General features: G+C 41.3%; 1 protein-coding gene across 4 annotated transcripts in view; it reads right to left on the reverse strand.

Moving 5' to 3' along the window:
* Positions 1 to 16,297, reverse strand: part of RALGAPB (Ral GTPase activating protein non-catalytic subunit beta) — an 88,777-nt gene that overhangs the window by 20,615 nt on the left and 51,865 nt on the right. For all 4 annotated transcript variants that reach the window (XM_042930985.1, XM_042930987.1, XM_042930986.1 and 1 more), the window contains exons 19-22: positions 11,001 to 11,188; positions 8,367 to 8,473; positions 6,614 to 6,766; positions 4,159 to 4,368 (exon numbers count right to left, since the gene is read on the reverse strand). In XM_042930985.1, the coding sequence (XP_042786919.1) occupies positions 4,159 to 4,368; positions 6,614 to 6,766; positions 8,367 to 8,473; positions 11,001 to 11,188 (658 nt within the window). The remainder of the gene's footprint in view (positions 1 to 4,158; positions 4,369 to 6,613; positions 6,767 to 8,366; positions 8,474 to 11,000; positions 11,189 to 16,297) is intronic.

The following is a 16,297-nucleotide window of genomic DNA, read 5'->3' on the forward strand; positions in this document are numbered from 1 at the left end:
ATAGTTTTTGACCCTATTTTCTCTGTAATATATCATGCTGTCTAGAAAAAAATTTTAATGCATTTTTTTTTCTCATTTTATTGCTGGTGGAAATGCAAAATGGTACAGCCACTGTGGAAGACCGTTTGGTGGTTTCTTGCAAAGCCAAACATAGTTTCACCACACAACACAGCAATGACACACGTTGGTATTTATCCAAATGAACTAAAAACTTATGTCTAGCAAACGTCTGCACACAAACGTCTGTAGCAGCTTTATTTATAATTGTCAAAAATTAGAAGCAACCAAGATATCTTTCTGTAAGCGAATGGATAAACTACGATACATCCACACAATGGAATATTACTTGGCAATAAAATGAAATGAGCCATCAAGTCATAAGAAGACATGGAGAAACCTTAAATGCATATTGCTAAGTGAAAGAAGCCAATCTGGAAAGGCTACCTACTGTATGTATGGTTCTAACTATATGATGCTCTGGAAAAGGCAAAACTGGAGACAGTAAAGAAATCAGTGGTTGACAGGGGTTGGGGGAAGCAGGGAGGGGAGGATGGTGAGAGGCAGGGTATGGTGGATTCTTAGGGCATACTGTAATAGTGGATACACACTATAACATCTGTCAAGACCTGTGCAATTGTCCAACACAGAGTGAACTCTACTGTAAACTACGGACTTTAGTTAATAATGCACAGATACTGGTGCATCAATTTCAACAAATATACCACACCAATGCCAAATGTTAATAACAGGGCGAACTGGGGAGGAGAGGCACAGTTGGGGTATGTAGGAGCTCTCTGTCCTTTCTACTCAACTGTTCCGCAAACCTAAAACCGCTCTACTAAATAAAGTCTACTAACTTTTTAAATGAATTTTTTTTTGTTTTCCCCCCTAATCCCTTTTCTTCTTGGAGATCTTGACCTTGCCCAAGGTTTTGTCATCCACGGTTATTTTTCAGGAACGCATCCCCCAGAATGGCAAAGATTACTCCTTTCTACATTAGCAAGGACGGAGAGCCTGGTCTTCTTGTCTATACCACAACACTTCTAGCAAGGGCTGGGGCAACACCCTGTAACCAAGGACACTATAATATTTCTGCAGTCAAACAGAAGCGTATTCACACCACGTGAAATAATTAAAGACTACAAATAGCCATGTTGTCAATTCAGGCCAGATTTTGCTACGTAAATGGATTTGCTACAAACATACAAAAAAACCTTCTGGTTTTCACTGTTACTTTACTCTGAAATCTTATATAAGGAACCGTGAACCTGTAGCATGTGGCAAAGCCTTCCAATTTTTCTTTTTTTAAAGCTATCTCATCAGTTTGTTCTTTTAGATGATCTTCTAGCACAGCAACATAACATACACGCATTTTGCATCTCTTAGTAACTTTTTAAAGTTTTTCCCTGAAGATCTTGTACACCATTTGGGTAACTTTCATCCATATCACACCTGTAAATAGAGTACTTTTGTACTATAGTTTTAACTGGATATTATAGCAACAGTCGTTGATTTTTTTACTTTTCTGTGTGGTGATCTTAAAATCTATTTTATTTTATTTAAAAAAAAAAAATTTTTTTTTTAATATTTATTTATTTTTGAGACAGAGAGAGACAGAGCATGAACGGGGGAGGGGCAGAGGGAGAGGGAGACACAGAATCGGAAGCAGGCTCCAGGCTCTGAGCTGTCAGCCCAGAGCCCGACGCAGCGCTCAAACTCACTGACCACGAGATTGTGACCTGAGCTGAAATCGGACGCTCAACCGACTGAGCCACCCAGGCGCCCCTTAAACTCTATTTTAAACGTTTTATTGATTTCCTTAGTGATTGTCCAATGGAAGTCATATTACCTGCAAACTGTCTTCTTTCCAATAGTTTTTACTTCTAATTTCGTTTAGTATTTCACTGACTTACTCGGTTTTGATATTGTTCTATAGCTACGTAAGATGTTGCTACGGGGGGAAACCTCCCTGTACATTTTTGGGGGAAACTTTCTGTTAAGCTGCGACTATGGTAAAATAAAAAATTTTCTGGACTAAAAAATTCTCAGTATTCAATAGTTGTCAAAACAGATATCCTTTGCCTCTGATTTTAACAAAGGGTGCTTCCAATTTCTCATAGGCTGCCATTTCCAGATCCACACTACTAGTCCTGGTTTAGTTTTTGTTTGTTTTTGAAAATCCTAAGGAATACTGTCCTACTGAATAGTGACTTGTTTTATTTATTGACCTAATAGGATCAAATTATTTTCTTAATAGCTTTACTATACTAATATTTCCCAGTAATAACTAAGTCTCCTTGAGTCTGTAGGATAAACCTTACTTGGTTGTGGAAGGTAATCTGCTTGATACGCTGTTGAAATCAGTTTTACTAGCACTCTCCTTAATACTTCTACACATATATGCGTAAGTAAGATTAGTTTACAGCTTTTTTGTATGTGTGTGCTGTCAAGTTTAAGTTATTAGAGTTATAGGCTAAGATTCATAAAACATACCAGGTAACTTTCTTTTTCCTATGTCCTGACACAGATAAGAAAGCATGAGAATTATTTTCTCGACAGCTTTAAGACATCAACTAGAATAGATAATATGAATAGAAAATTAGAATTTCAAGACAGTGCCATCAGGGTTCTTACCTCCTTTTAGTCCACAGAATGTAATAATTTTCTTCTAGTATATTCTTATTTACTGCTTCTACTCTGTTCAACTTTCTCCATTAGGAGTATCACTAATCATTTGCAGGTTGTATCTTTGTTCCTTGCCTTCCATATTTGCCACTGTACTTCTCATTATTTTCCTCTCTCTTCTCTTTTCTTCTGCATTTTAAAAGTTTTTAATGTTCATACTCCCCATCACCAACTCACTTTTCTACAACACAGAATGTTTTCCATCTACGTGCTGAAATCCAAAATCAGCAATGTTGCCCCTGCTTTCCCAAAAAGTTACACGGCCTTCAACCAAGTAGCTGCTAGGGAGTGAGGGCAGGGGACAACTTGTGCAATAAGCAACCTCTTGCCTGGCAATCTTGAGCTGTGTTTTTCAAAACAAAGAGGCCTTAGTACTAACCCCAAATCCACCTCAGGCGAGCTATTTCACATTTTTGAGCCTGTTTCCATAGTTGCAAAGTAGGGATAGTACCACTTTCCTTGTAAAACCGTTTTAAGGATAATGGAATTAAGAACAATGGCAATATTGGGGCGCCTGGCTGGCTTAGTTGATAGAGTATGTGACTCTTGACTTTATCTCAGGGCTGTGAATTCGAGCCTCGTGTTGGGTGTGAAGCCTACTTTAAAAAAAAAAAAAAAGGAGAAGGAGAAGCAGGAGGAGAGGGAGGAGGAGGAGCGGGAGGAGGAGGAGAGGGGGGAGAAGGGGAGGGAGGAGGAGGAGAGGGAGGAAGAGGAGAGGGGGGAGAAGGAGAGGGAGGAGGAGGAGAAGGGGGAGGAGAAGAGGAAGAGGAAGAGGAAGAGGAAGAGGAAGAGGAAGAGGAAGAAGAAGAAGAAGAAGAAGAAGAAGAAGAAGAAGAAGAAGAAGAAGAAGAAGAATGGCAATATTTACTTTACAGGCTGGCTTTGGCTTTGTGCTAAGTACAACATGAAGCATCTTACACAACCATAATGAGACAGACAGTTTTATCATCTCCATTTTATAGATGAGGAACTAAGACTTGGAAAAGCTGGGCAACTGCCCATGACCACGCAGCTGGCAAGCAATCTAACCAGTCTGATCGCAGAACCTGTACAACTTAAGTTCCTGGCTCACAAATACTTGTTATTTTTTAAAAGCGGCGTGAAAGAGCAGAGTCCGTTATAGCCCATACCTTTAGTAATAAATGTTGACAGGGGAAGATTTTTAACATTCTTTTCCTCATTACCTGTAGATTTCATTTATATATGTGACACGGGTCGCACATTACTCAGGAAATTTCAGAGCTGGATGTATTATCAAAGCAGCCCCCTCAGTCAGAACTCTGGAAGGATTCATGGGACACACATTCTGGGACTTGTATAGTAAAAACTACATACAGCACCACAGAATTTCATTTACTTACATGCAGAGTAACATTTATTTAATTCCTCCTATCCTCACTAAAATGTTTTAGCAATAATCGACTCAGTGTTAATCTATGAATATATTTACTCATAGAAGTTTAGGAAAATTACCTTCAATGCTTCTAAGGACAAAAATCCAAAGTGTGAAAGGAAAAGGCGTGCTGTTTGGAATTCCTGGGCAGGAGGTGGAGGCTTACAATCTGTAATCGGATCGGGGAAACTTCTCTTCTGCAATTCTTCCTCACTTTGCTGTTCAAGGTGCGTTTCGTAAGCAATCTGCTGAGCCATGCCATTCCTTAATTTTTCATGTCTCTCTTCTAACTGAAATAAACCAAGTATTTCACTTTTTTGGAGCTACCATAAAAGTAATCGGATTAATCTTAATTTAAAAGTGAAAACAAAGGTTTAAGCAACAAAGGCAATGAAATACTTTTCAGTGATCAACACTGAATTTTAATTCAACAGAGTATGCAACCAAGCAAACACGGTTTCAAAGCTGCAACAAATACCAAAAAAACTCCCCTATAGCCTCAGAAATTATGTCCTTCAGCTCCTCCCTGAAAATGAAATCATTCTGTTTCTGCTTCCCCTCAAACAGGCAAGAAAGGGGGCAGCGCTGTTGCTCTCACCCCCTCTTCCAGATCCCTGTCCACCTTCGTCCTGCAGTGGCGGCCCCCTCATGTTTTAAAGTCTTCGTCCATATGGATTACCCCACCCTCCTCTCAGAGATGCTCCCTGACACCCCTGCCTCCCTTCCCATCAATCCTAGTTTGAACTCCTCTCTGACAGGCAATGCTCCTTCCAACAACCTAGCTTGTATTTCTACCACCTCTTGTCAACCTTCACGACTTTGGCCATCCATAAGCACACTTTGTACCTCAGCCATGCTGTACTTTAAAGAGCTAGAATTCTGAAATTCCCTTCTCCAACCATAAGCCTCCTTCCTGCAGCTCTCCCACACCTTCACTCCCTGAGCTGTGCTTTTTCATCACTGTGAGCATTCAATCCCTTCTCCCGTTTTCCCAGGCCATTAGCATCCTGGCTTCATCTACCTCCCACCCAAGCCTAAATCCCAAATCAAACATCTTAATACCCTCTTCTAAACATATAAATGGCTGTCTTGTTTCTTACTCTCCCACATTCTTACCTCTATCAATCTCCACACCACTCCAATTTTTTACTTATGCCTCCAGATCCCAAGGACTTCTGAGTAAAGTCAGCAGAGTCAGTTAAGTAATTTCACTACAGACGATGCTACTTAACCTGGGCTGGGCTGCCTGGCAATTTTAAGAGCCATCTTTTATTCCCTGTATCACTGCTGAGAACTAAAATTAAAATTTACAAAAGCTCCTTCATTTTCCCTCCTTTTCACCTTTAAATGTCTCTGAACCTCCACCTGCTATCTCCTTCTCTCCTGTCTTGCCAGAAATACCGCTTTCCTAGACACAGTCACATTGAGACTCTTGACCCTACTGCCTCCAGGGCCTTACTCTATTACTTATAATGTTCCCAGCCCATCTTCCAGTGGTAGCAGACATAGGCCCTTCTCCACTGCTTCCTTCCTTTCCACCTCTAAGCATGTTCACATTCCTCCCATCTGTGAGTTAAAAAAAAAAAAAAAAAAGAAAGAAAGAAAGAAAAAAGAAAAGTAAAAACTAGCCTTCCCTTGCCTTAGCTAGGCCATTTCCTCATGCTATTATCCACTCTGTATACTCCCCTTAACTACTGACAGTGTAGTTTATGTTCACTGTGTCTCAGTAACCATTCACCACCCAGACCTCTATACTCTGTCCCCAACTTTAACACTTCTTTGAACGTGCTCTCAAAGGTCACCTGCACATTCATGCCAAAATCCAGGGGCCCCTGCTGAGGGCACCTTCTCCCTGAGCTCTCTGGCTGGTATAAGCAGCCTCCATTCCTGCCCTTCTGTTCTCTCATGCCCTGACAGACTTCTTTCCCCCACTTCTTAAAATTCTTTTCCTTTGACCGAAGATACCAATTACTTAATATAATTGTCTAAATTAATCTAAAATCACATAAATTTTTCCTGTCCTCCCAAACCTGCCCTTTTCCTACCGAATCCATATTTCTGTAAATAGCACCGATATCTTTGTCACTGAGGTTCGGAATCTAAGTTCTTCAGCCCTTTTCCTTCCCTCATCAATCAAAGACTGCTTGGCTCTGTCTCCACGATACATTCCATCTGCTTCAACTTCCGCTATCAGTCAGCTAGCTAGTCCTTCTTCTCCCCTGCCTGGACTGTCATCAAAGTCTCTAAATTGGGTCTCCCTTCTCCAATAGCCTTCACTGCAGTCTGATCATGGCCCCATCCTGTTGACGCCTACCATGGGCCAGCCCAGACAGCCCGGTGACTCCTAAGAGAGTCCAGGTCCTTTCAGTCGGCCACAAACTACACTTGTCTTACTACATGGTAACCTGGATGACAGAGATCTAGGCCATCTTAGGAATCATCTCCAATAACACCAAAAAAAGCAGTGTCTAGACCGTGGCGGTTGTTCAAGAATGTTTATAGTCATTCGCTTAACAACAGCTGACAATATCTTACTTCTTCAGTGACAATTTCATGCAAATCTGGAATGCTCAGATCTGCTTTCACAAAAGGAATCTTATCCACCTCTTCAGGAAATGGTCGATGTTTGACAGTATATTTAAATCCAACATCATTTTTAGGAATTGGACGAGGTTCAGGTACAAAAAGCTGTTGAAATAAAACAGATAATGTTATGCATATTACATTTGGTGCCATCTGTAATGACGTGTATTTCCCTGGTCTCTTAGATGCCTGTGTCGCTAGGACTACTAACACTGGCACTCAGTGAGGATCTGCAAATACCACTGCTAACACTAACGGTAAATAGCCTGCATACCAGTGTACTCTTTCACTTTTATAAAAATGTTCATCAACTGAGATTTTCTGACTGACAAGTGGGCTGTATACCTCTAACTGCCCCAGGCCTGACTCTCTCTTAGTAAGTGGTAAACCAATGGATGAGACAGTTCAGGGATCAAGGCTCAAACTTCCCTCTGTCTCAAGAGTTCTCAAATCATCCCATATAACAAAGTGTAAGTTTATGTCCTCTGGGCCTCTCTAGACAGTGAGTTCAACTGAACACCAAATCTAGATCCTAATGGCTCCGAATCCCTCCAAATTGTAATACGTATTAAAATGTGTATTAGCTGTGCAGCTTCTGTTTTCACATCTGAAAAGTGGAAATCATCCATCATAAGGCTGTTGTAATGATGAAATAAAAATGTATATGGTACATATTAAAGCATCTATACATTTTAGTTCCTTTCTTGATCTCCTCCTTCCTCCCGTCTTGAATGCTGACCCAGTGGCCTACAGTGCCGCTGCCACAATGTGATCTGCATGATGCACCAAGCGAAAACAGAGGTGTGCTCCTCACAGGGTGACAACACATCTAAAAGCGACACCTAGGATGTTAAATGATTTTAGACACGTGCTCCAATTTTGTGACTGTCTCTCTGAAATACCGGGGACACTTTATGAAGTGATGTTTTAAAGAATTTTTAGTAACATAAGTAAAAGCTTATATGCTGTAATAAGTGAGAAGAACAGTATACAAAAATGACTCAAATTCTATTTAATGTTATCATGCACAGAAAGAAAAAAAGATTGTAAGGAAATCTACTAAAATATTAAGAGTGACTACTTCTGGAAAGTGGGAGTACAGATGCTTTACAATTTCTTACTATCTGAATTTTCCAACTTTCTCCCATGAGCAAATTTTACTCACCGAATTACAAATGTTACAAATAAAATAAACTATGCCACCCCAAGTAAGATTTAAATTACACAGCATATTTAAAAAAATTACAGAGCACATTACCAACTATACAGGAATAAATCACATAAAAATAATTTGAAACTAAGTCCCATTATCTGAGAGATCAAGACTCTGGCCAATTTTTTTTCATTTATGGCATGTACCTGAGTTTTGTTATATTTAACACTGCATAAAAAAATGAGGCCACAGCTCAGAACAGTAGTTCTTAATCATAAATGGATGTGAGAATCACCTGGAAAGCTTTCTGAAAATACACCTGCTTTGAAGATGTCTTTAAAGAGTAATTCAGTGGATCTGGGAATTACGGGCTCCTAAGATGATTCTGATATGAACCACTGACTGAGACCCTGGCTAGGATCGAAAATATTTATTTTATTAATGAATTTTGTTGGAATGTTATTTAACCTTTAAATCATAACACACACATGCGCACTCGCATGCACACACTCGCTCACTCCTAGTCACTTCCCTGTAACTTCTAACGGATACCTTCTGATTTGCTTTTGCTCCTCTGGGTAAAAGGCAAAGTTGTTGTGCCCAAGCAAGTCTTCCAGACATTCCCCGGACCAGCACAGTGACAGAGGGGAAAAAATCATCTAGAATAAAATATTGGTGTAAAAAGTTTTTATTTCAGATGACGACTACTTAAAATACACCTGTTATCAACCATAAAGCCTCTAATAATCAAAGCCCTAGCACAGTGTTTCCCAAACTCTCATCCTTTGTGTACCACCTCTGTGGTTTCTGCCATATCCTCAAACTATAAGTACTTATCTTACTTTCTATCGACCACTTTCTTTTTTAAACTTAAGTCTGTTTCAAAAGGAAATTGTGTGTCTTTACTCTAGATGAAAAACTGAACTTTGGTGTGCCAATAATGTAGTTTTGAACCACGTGTTTAACAATACATAAAATAATGTTCACCAACATGTTGACTAACATTACCTCACATAACTCCATTTTTGGGAAACAAATACTAGCCAATACTCTTAACTTCCAGTATTGAGAACAACCTAAGTGCAGACAGATGGGTATCTGAAGTGCTGATGTTGCATTCACCCACACCTTATGCACTCGTGTCCGCCACAGGCAGGCACTGTTCCATCCCCGCAGAAGTTCAGGGGAAGGAAATGGGGGGTGGGGGGTGGGGAGAACTCAGGCTGGACTTCCTGAGGGACCCAGGTCCTCCTTCTTATTCCCTCCTTTTGTCCTGATGTGGAGTTAAACTTTTTCAAACTTTGCTTTCTCACTTCTTCTGTTACACTGTTACAATAAACTATTAAAATGTCCTTGTAAATCTATAAAATCCCAATTGTTTGTATTTTTAGTAGACTTCCAATGCAGTGAAATGACTGGGAATGAGAGTACGTAGGAGAGTCCCAAAAAATCTCGAAGAGGGCTGACACTTACCCCTCAGGCCAGGAAACCGAGAGGGGACAATGGGATTTTAGACTCCTTAGCAGTTGGCTTGGGAGTAGGAGGCTGAAGGAATCATGTTAAATAATAGGCACAAGCCAGGGAAGAAAGTCAAGCAAGCCCTACGTCTGGAATAGAGAAGAAAGAAGTGCATGCAGGAAAGAGTTGGAATCAGCACTTCTGGAACTGGGCAATGATTAAAGGCCTCATCTATTTGACATTAAAGTCACTGTATCTTACCACCACACAGTGGAAACTTGTGATGGTATTCACGAATCTCTGAATGATAGGGAAATGTCTCACTTTCATTCTATAGATTCATGAGATCCTACTCATATAGCCTCGACAGAATTTGCAAGAGTCTGTTCACCTCTGTAAAGGTAACAAGTCTTTACTGGCAAAATCCTATACTGTGCGGTAAGGACAATATAAAGGGACAGAATGAGGCTCAGGAAATTTGGACACTAGTCTTAGTCATACTATGTACTTTTCAAATAACCCTGAATACGTCACAGGCCCTCTCCGAGCCTCTGTTTCTTCACCTGTAAATCAGGGAATTGAACATGAGGTGATTCCCTGGATTCTCTATGCCCCAAAATTCTATAACCGTCACTTTCTCATAAGCATGAGAAGATACTTCCTTTACATACTGGCTGATTCTGATTACCAACAGGAAAAAAATGTACTTTGGGGCACCTGGGTGGTCAGCTGGTTAAGCACCCGACTCTTGATTTCGGCTCAGGTTACGATCTCACGCTTCGTTGAGTTCGAGCCCTACGTTAGGCTTTGTGCTGACAGTGCAGAGCCTGTTTGGGATTCTTTCTCTCTCCATCTCTGCCCCATCTCCTGCTGGCTGTCTCTCTCTCAAAATAAATAAATAAACTTAAAAAAATATATACGTACTTTGAGTAGCCTGGGTTGCAGTGGTAATCTACCTTGAGACAGCTTATAATTGAGAGAAAGTTGAGGAGGGAAACAGTGCATGTTGTATCAGTGGAAAATCATTAAAGGGTTTTCATGAGGGCACTGGTATGGTCAGATCCATATTTGAGGAAGAATACAATGGTGGCAGGAAGTAGGATGGAGGGAAGGGTAACACATTTTAGAACCGGAAGGAGAGGGATGAGACCAGGTAGGAAGCAACTGCAATAATCTCAGTAAGAAATAATAAGACCCTACATTTGGATGTATTGGGAGGGAGGGAGAGAAAAAAAAAGATTCAAGAGTCACTGAGCAATTGGACACCAATTATGTAAGGGAGAAACAGGAAGGGGCAGGCCAAGAGGACTCCTCAAATTTCCAGTCTGTTTGGGTGGCACCATTAACTGAAAAAGAACAATGTGGAGTGGGGGCCAGGAGAGGAGAAGGGCAGGATCCAAAGTTCAAGAAGAGTAACAGTAATTTTTATACATGGTAAACAAGAGAAAATACCCCATTAAAACAAACTTTTTGTAGAACTACTTTAGTGCTAGTATTTCGGATACATAAAAGAGCCTCTAAAAGATTCTATTTACTACGTATATTCTATTTTCTGACCCTCTATTTTTCAGTCACTATGGCTAGAAGACCCTCTGACAAATGCGAAGTTGCTGTGAATCTGCAGTTGTTCCCGTAGCTACGGGTCCCTGACCCTGGAAGCAGCCTGCTAGCAGGGAGCTAAAACACGGTGATTTCGCAGTGGAGAAGACCCCAAGTGCTGGAACTTACTCTGTTCATTTCCAAGAGGTTGCTCCAGCATTGCCAGGATGACACTATTATCCAAGACAAAGTACCGGAAACTATGTTTATTTATGGTTGGCAGCCTGGAGTACTTGATCAAAGTGGTCTCATTCACCAGACTACAAGGAGAAGCGGGACCACTGGGTGAAGGAAATGCGCCGAGCAACTGCATAATACTACGGAGAATGCAAAAGATAACAGTTAATCCCCAAAGCAAAATCTTAAGTTTACCTCATGCATCAATGTGCCCTTCTGCTCTTTTAAGTGACCACAGCCACACTTCCTCTTTGCAAGTCAGATTTACTCCCTGGGGCGGATGCCTTGGTGTGCTGTCTGCCTCCCAAGACTGAAAGATCCATTCCCCCAGATGCAGACATGGTGGCCACAGCTTGCAGGTGAGAGTCCCTCTCCAGGACTTGCTCTCAGCCAACAAGAACCAGCTCACCCAGAATCACAGCTTCGTCCTGGGACAGCCCACAGCCAGCGAAAGGGCAAGGGCAGTGTGGGCGTCCAAAGCCCCAGCCCCTGGGCCCTAACCGGAGAGAACTCTGAAGGGCTAACCCGGCCCCAGAGCTCTTCGCTGCACCTGCACGCATTCGTCCTTGCCTCTGCTCAGTCCTGCTTCCTTCACCCCCTCTAGGGACTGATCCTAAAAGCGTTTTCCAATAAGATTCTTGCAAGGAAATTTCTCTCAGAGCTTCCTACCCAGGGAACCTGACAACCATACTTCCAAATCGTGGAGCTCCTAAAGATATATTTAAAAAATGTTCTGTGTTCCAGGTTTCAGGATTATGGTAGCCAAAGCATTCTAGACCTAGAAAAGGACCCAAAGACCCACCAAACCTCCACTTTTCAGATGAGGAAATTCAGACTCAGACATGCTACGTGATCTTTAAGTAACCAGAAACCGGGGCCTGCTGCCTTCTCACTGTGCGGTCCTGAGTAGACATTATCCTTGTTTTACAGATAAGACTGGAGGCACGAATAGTACATCTCAAAGAACTACTGTAATTATTAAGTTCGAATGTATAAGAAAAAAAGGCCTCATACATTAGAATCCAACTTAACAAGCTTTAACATTCAGAAATGTTTATGTCCATAGACATTTCTGCATACATTCAATTAGTAACCTCTACATGGCACTCACCATGAGGCACTGGTCTACATACATTCTTTACACACATTCTTTTATTGAGCTATCAAAACAACAGATAAGTACAGAGAAGATAAGTACATTATTCCCATTTTAAAATGAAACAATTGAAGCACAGAGAGAAAGTCTCTTTTAATGAAAACACAAAAATTTTACCTTGTGGTCTTAATATCACCTGACCCTTCATACGCACTTCATTTCGAAAACGAATACTCCCCAACACCATTTTTGTCATCTCGATCCTCGAGTAGTAGCCTCTCCCTTTCCCTTTCATTCTAGTACCGAAACCCAAATATGTCTGATAATGGAAGGCAACATTGCTCAGCAGATGTTTTCCATCCATTTTCTCTTCTCTTAGGAGAACTGTCCAAAAATTTCAAAGACCAGGAGAATGTGATGGTGAGTTCAAGCCTCTAAGGAATTGTCAAAAACGGGTGAAATACCAGCAGACTAGAAACAGGAAAACTTGACTTTGTTTTTCTAAAATGGGGCAGAGACAGATGTCGCAAAATATATGGACCATGGGAGTTTGTCGTGTTCCATGCAAGATTCACAGACAGTTATCAAATGGGCTGCTGGCAAGGAACAGGTTACTAAGATCAAATCATACCAGCCCGACCACATTTTCTCTTCTTGACAGTGACCAGACTGGAAAGGGGGAGAACTATGTCTGAAATCAAGACATGCAAGTATTCGACAGTGTATCAGGATAAACTTATAGACAACATTAAAAAATCCCGGTCAACCTGAATGAAAATCTCTGATAATGTGCTTTGTGAGTCTCTTTTCAATGTTTTCATCAGTGTCTTTGACTAGGACACACAGAACAGGCTCATTAAATCTGCACTTGGCCAAAAGTTGAGCTGCAGAGTTAATATGTCAGAGGAAAAGTTGGGATCCAAATAATGAGGTAAATCTTACGTGAAGAGATCTCAGGTTTAAATGTAAAGTTCTATAGATACAAATACCCCCAAACAAGGAAGTACAGGATGAGAAAAGCAGACAAAAAATAAATGTGCGAAAGACTCCAGTTTTAGTTGACTTGACGCAAACTATCAAGTTCTCAAAAACCCAATGCGGTCGCCAAGTACATTTTAATGAAAATACAATATCCTACAGAGTGTAAAGATCATCCACCCTCACGGAGAATATTTTACTCAGCAAACCACCTTTAAGAGGTACTTAGTCAAACCCAAAGCCACACCATCGAGAGAAGAATGACCAGGACGATAAAGGTACTTGAATCTCTGTCATATGACAAACAGCTTAAGGTACTGGCAGAAACACATCACCATCTTCATAAGCATTACCTTCAGATGTCATTACTGCCTGGAAAGAGGATTCCACTATCAAAAGTGTGAATTAGAACGAATGGGTGGAAGCTAAAGTGGGAGAGTTCAGCTCAGTGTAAACATCGAGTTTTTAAAAATACAAATGAAATGGGAGCCTTAGGGGTTAGACTATCACCAAATTAGAAGCCGAATAACCTGGAAGGCCTTACGAGTTGCTTAAGCAGAGGGGCTGCCAAAACGACTTGCAAGAGTCCTAATTCTGAATTTGTATAGTACACTAAGGAGAAAACACCCAACTAGCCAGTCTACACTTCGTAACTGCCTACTATTCTGAGCACTGTGAGAAGTGTTAAAGAAGGAAATGTGGACTCTACCCAAGTTGGGGAGACGACACTGGCATGTATCAAATATAACCAGATACGATCATGACAGTATAGAATTCCGTGCTGTGCAATCGGGCCTGACTGAATGAGCACAAAAGCACAGAAAAGAGTCATCATTCAGAAGCAGAATAACCAAAGAAGGTGCCATGGAGGTAGCTACATTTGATATGAGCACTGAGCAGTGAAGGATGTGACCGAGGGGAAAAAGACAGAAGTCCTGACACCCAGGGAATACACAGAGACAGGTAAGAACGTGCCCGGTTCACAGCCACAAATGGCCTGCCAGGTTCTATTATGGCAGAAAGGATGTGCTGAGAAAGATCAGTGTGAGTGGGGACAGGATAAGGAGGGCCTTGACAATCAGACAAGGAGTTCAGACAACATGGCAGGAAACAGATCTATTCAGTTTTCAACCACTCGAGCAGCAAAAAAAAAAAAAAAAAAAAAAAAAAAAAGTGCCCAAGGATGAGTTCAAAAATGGAATGCAAGATGAACAGAAAGGGTGAGATTAAAAACATAGAAATTAGGCAAGAAGTGAGAAGAGTCTAGACTAGGATGCTGAGGTTAGAGGGGACAGAAGAAATACTTCCAAAAATAAAGTCCACTGGACTCAGTCACTGGCTTCACACGGGGAGTGACAGATAAAGCAGAGATAAATTAGGAAAAAAGCTAAAGGTCTGTGTTTGTATAGCCGAAAACCAGCAGTGATACTGACATAAAGCAGTAATTTTGAGGGAACGAAGAGCTCTGGTTTGGGACAGGTTTCATGATGACAGTACTCTTCAGGGCACTCTTCAAGACTGGTAACTGGAAATACCATTTGTGGAGTTGCCAGCAGTGACAGGACAGCTGCAGATAAAACAGATGAGTCACCTAGATAACCGCTGGCTAGGCTGCCCAGAAGCATCCCAGGTTCACTCCTCATTCTGAATACATATCCAACGCTCGCTCTCCGGCACACTCTCCTAGGAATGCCCTACCCAGGCTAGGATTGCAGCAAACTGACTTTTGTATGATACAGAGTTCCCAGTAAGAAATGCTCTCCCCTTTTCTTTCTCTCCATAGCCTTCTTACTCTTTCAGGCACACATCAAGGCTCAGTCCTTTCATAAAGCTTTTCAGTCTAGCCCACCTCTCATATGGTCTTCCCTCTGAACTTTTATTATTTCTAGTACTCAACCGTCTGTGTAAGTACATGCTTAAACAGCTGCATGCCCATTTTTCTGATTTTCTAGCTAAGAGCCAAACCTCCAGAGGTGCACTGGAAGCCCAGTTAGTGCAGTGAGGAGGACTAAAATAAAGCATGCGTGCTTCTAAAAATGTACTAAGTGACCAAAGCCCGTGAAGAAGAGAAATAAATCCAACTTGACTGTGCCTGCCCCAAGTTATGAACAGATCACCAAAAAGATTCTGGAATCTTGGTAAGGGCTGATCTACGTACACATCTGCAAGGAGTCTTCCACCAATGGGTCGAAGCTAAAGCGGGAGAGATTTCGGCTCAATGTAAACATCAAGTTTTTAAAAATAAAAATGAAACTTTTATTAGACTATCACAAAAGTAGAGGCTAACGAAGGCCTACCACTTTATTAAGAAGACCAAGATGAGCCAACCCAGACTGACTGGACATCCTCCTTCCCTCTATTATGTTTTCTGGGTCTTCATCCACACTTACCTTTTCATAGGCTCCATCTTTCCATCTGTATGTGATTCCGATCTTCCCCACTTAACTCTTCCCTTCAGTCCATAATGTGCCTAAACTGTCCTCCGTCCCTTCTTCCACCGTCCTCACTTACCAGCCAAATGTAAACTCTCTCAGCTCTTTCTGCTATTTCTCTAAGGTTCCGACCTGTCTCTATCCCTTCACAACCAAAATGATTAGAAAAGAAATCTCTTGCTTTCTTCTTAACCACTCTGTATGTAGCTTTTGGTGAAACTTCTTCATCCATCCTGTAAAAGTCAGGTCCAGTGTCATCTTGATTTCCCTCTATCTGGAAGTATTCATTTCCTCCTGCCAGCATGTTATTATACCTCTTCTCTTGCAGCACTTATTCTCCACCTAATATTATAGCTATTGTGCTCATGTCTTATCTGCCCTTTTGGACAAGAAGCTCTTTGAGGATGGTGGCTGCATCTGATTTATCTTTACAATCCTATTATAAGTTCGTAAGAGGGAGCTCATAAGTCCTGACTGAATGAACGTCTAATACATACTACAAATGTAACAGAGTACAGACCACTAAGCGAAGAAGCAGGAGACCACAGGCAGATCCCTTGTTGGGACTCAGACACCAAAGTGAAGAGATAAGTAAGGCTCTCCAAGATCCTTTCTAGCTCTAACATGGTAGGACTTCAATCAATGCCAACTAGCCCAGAAAAATAGACCCAAACTCTCAGCCCCACGTCCCTGGCTTCTTTTAAAAGGTCCCCAAGACAAGTTTTTCTTTTCCATTTTTTTCT

Source organism: Panthera leo, chromosome A3 (assembly GCF_018350215.1).
Source record: "Panthera leo isolate Ple1 chromosome A3, P.leo_Ple1_pat1.1, whole genome shotgun sequence".
Lineage (NCBI taxonomy): Eukaryota > Metazoa > Chordata > Mammalia > Carnivora > Felidae > Panthera > Panthera leo.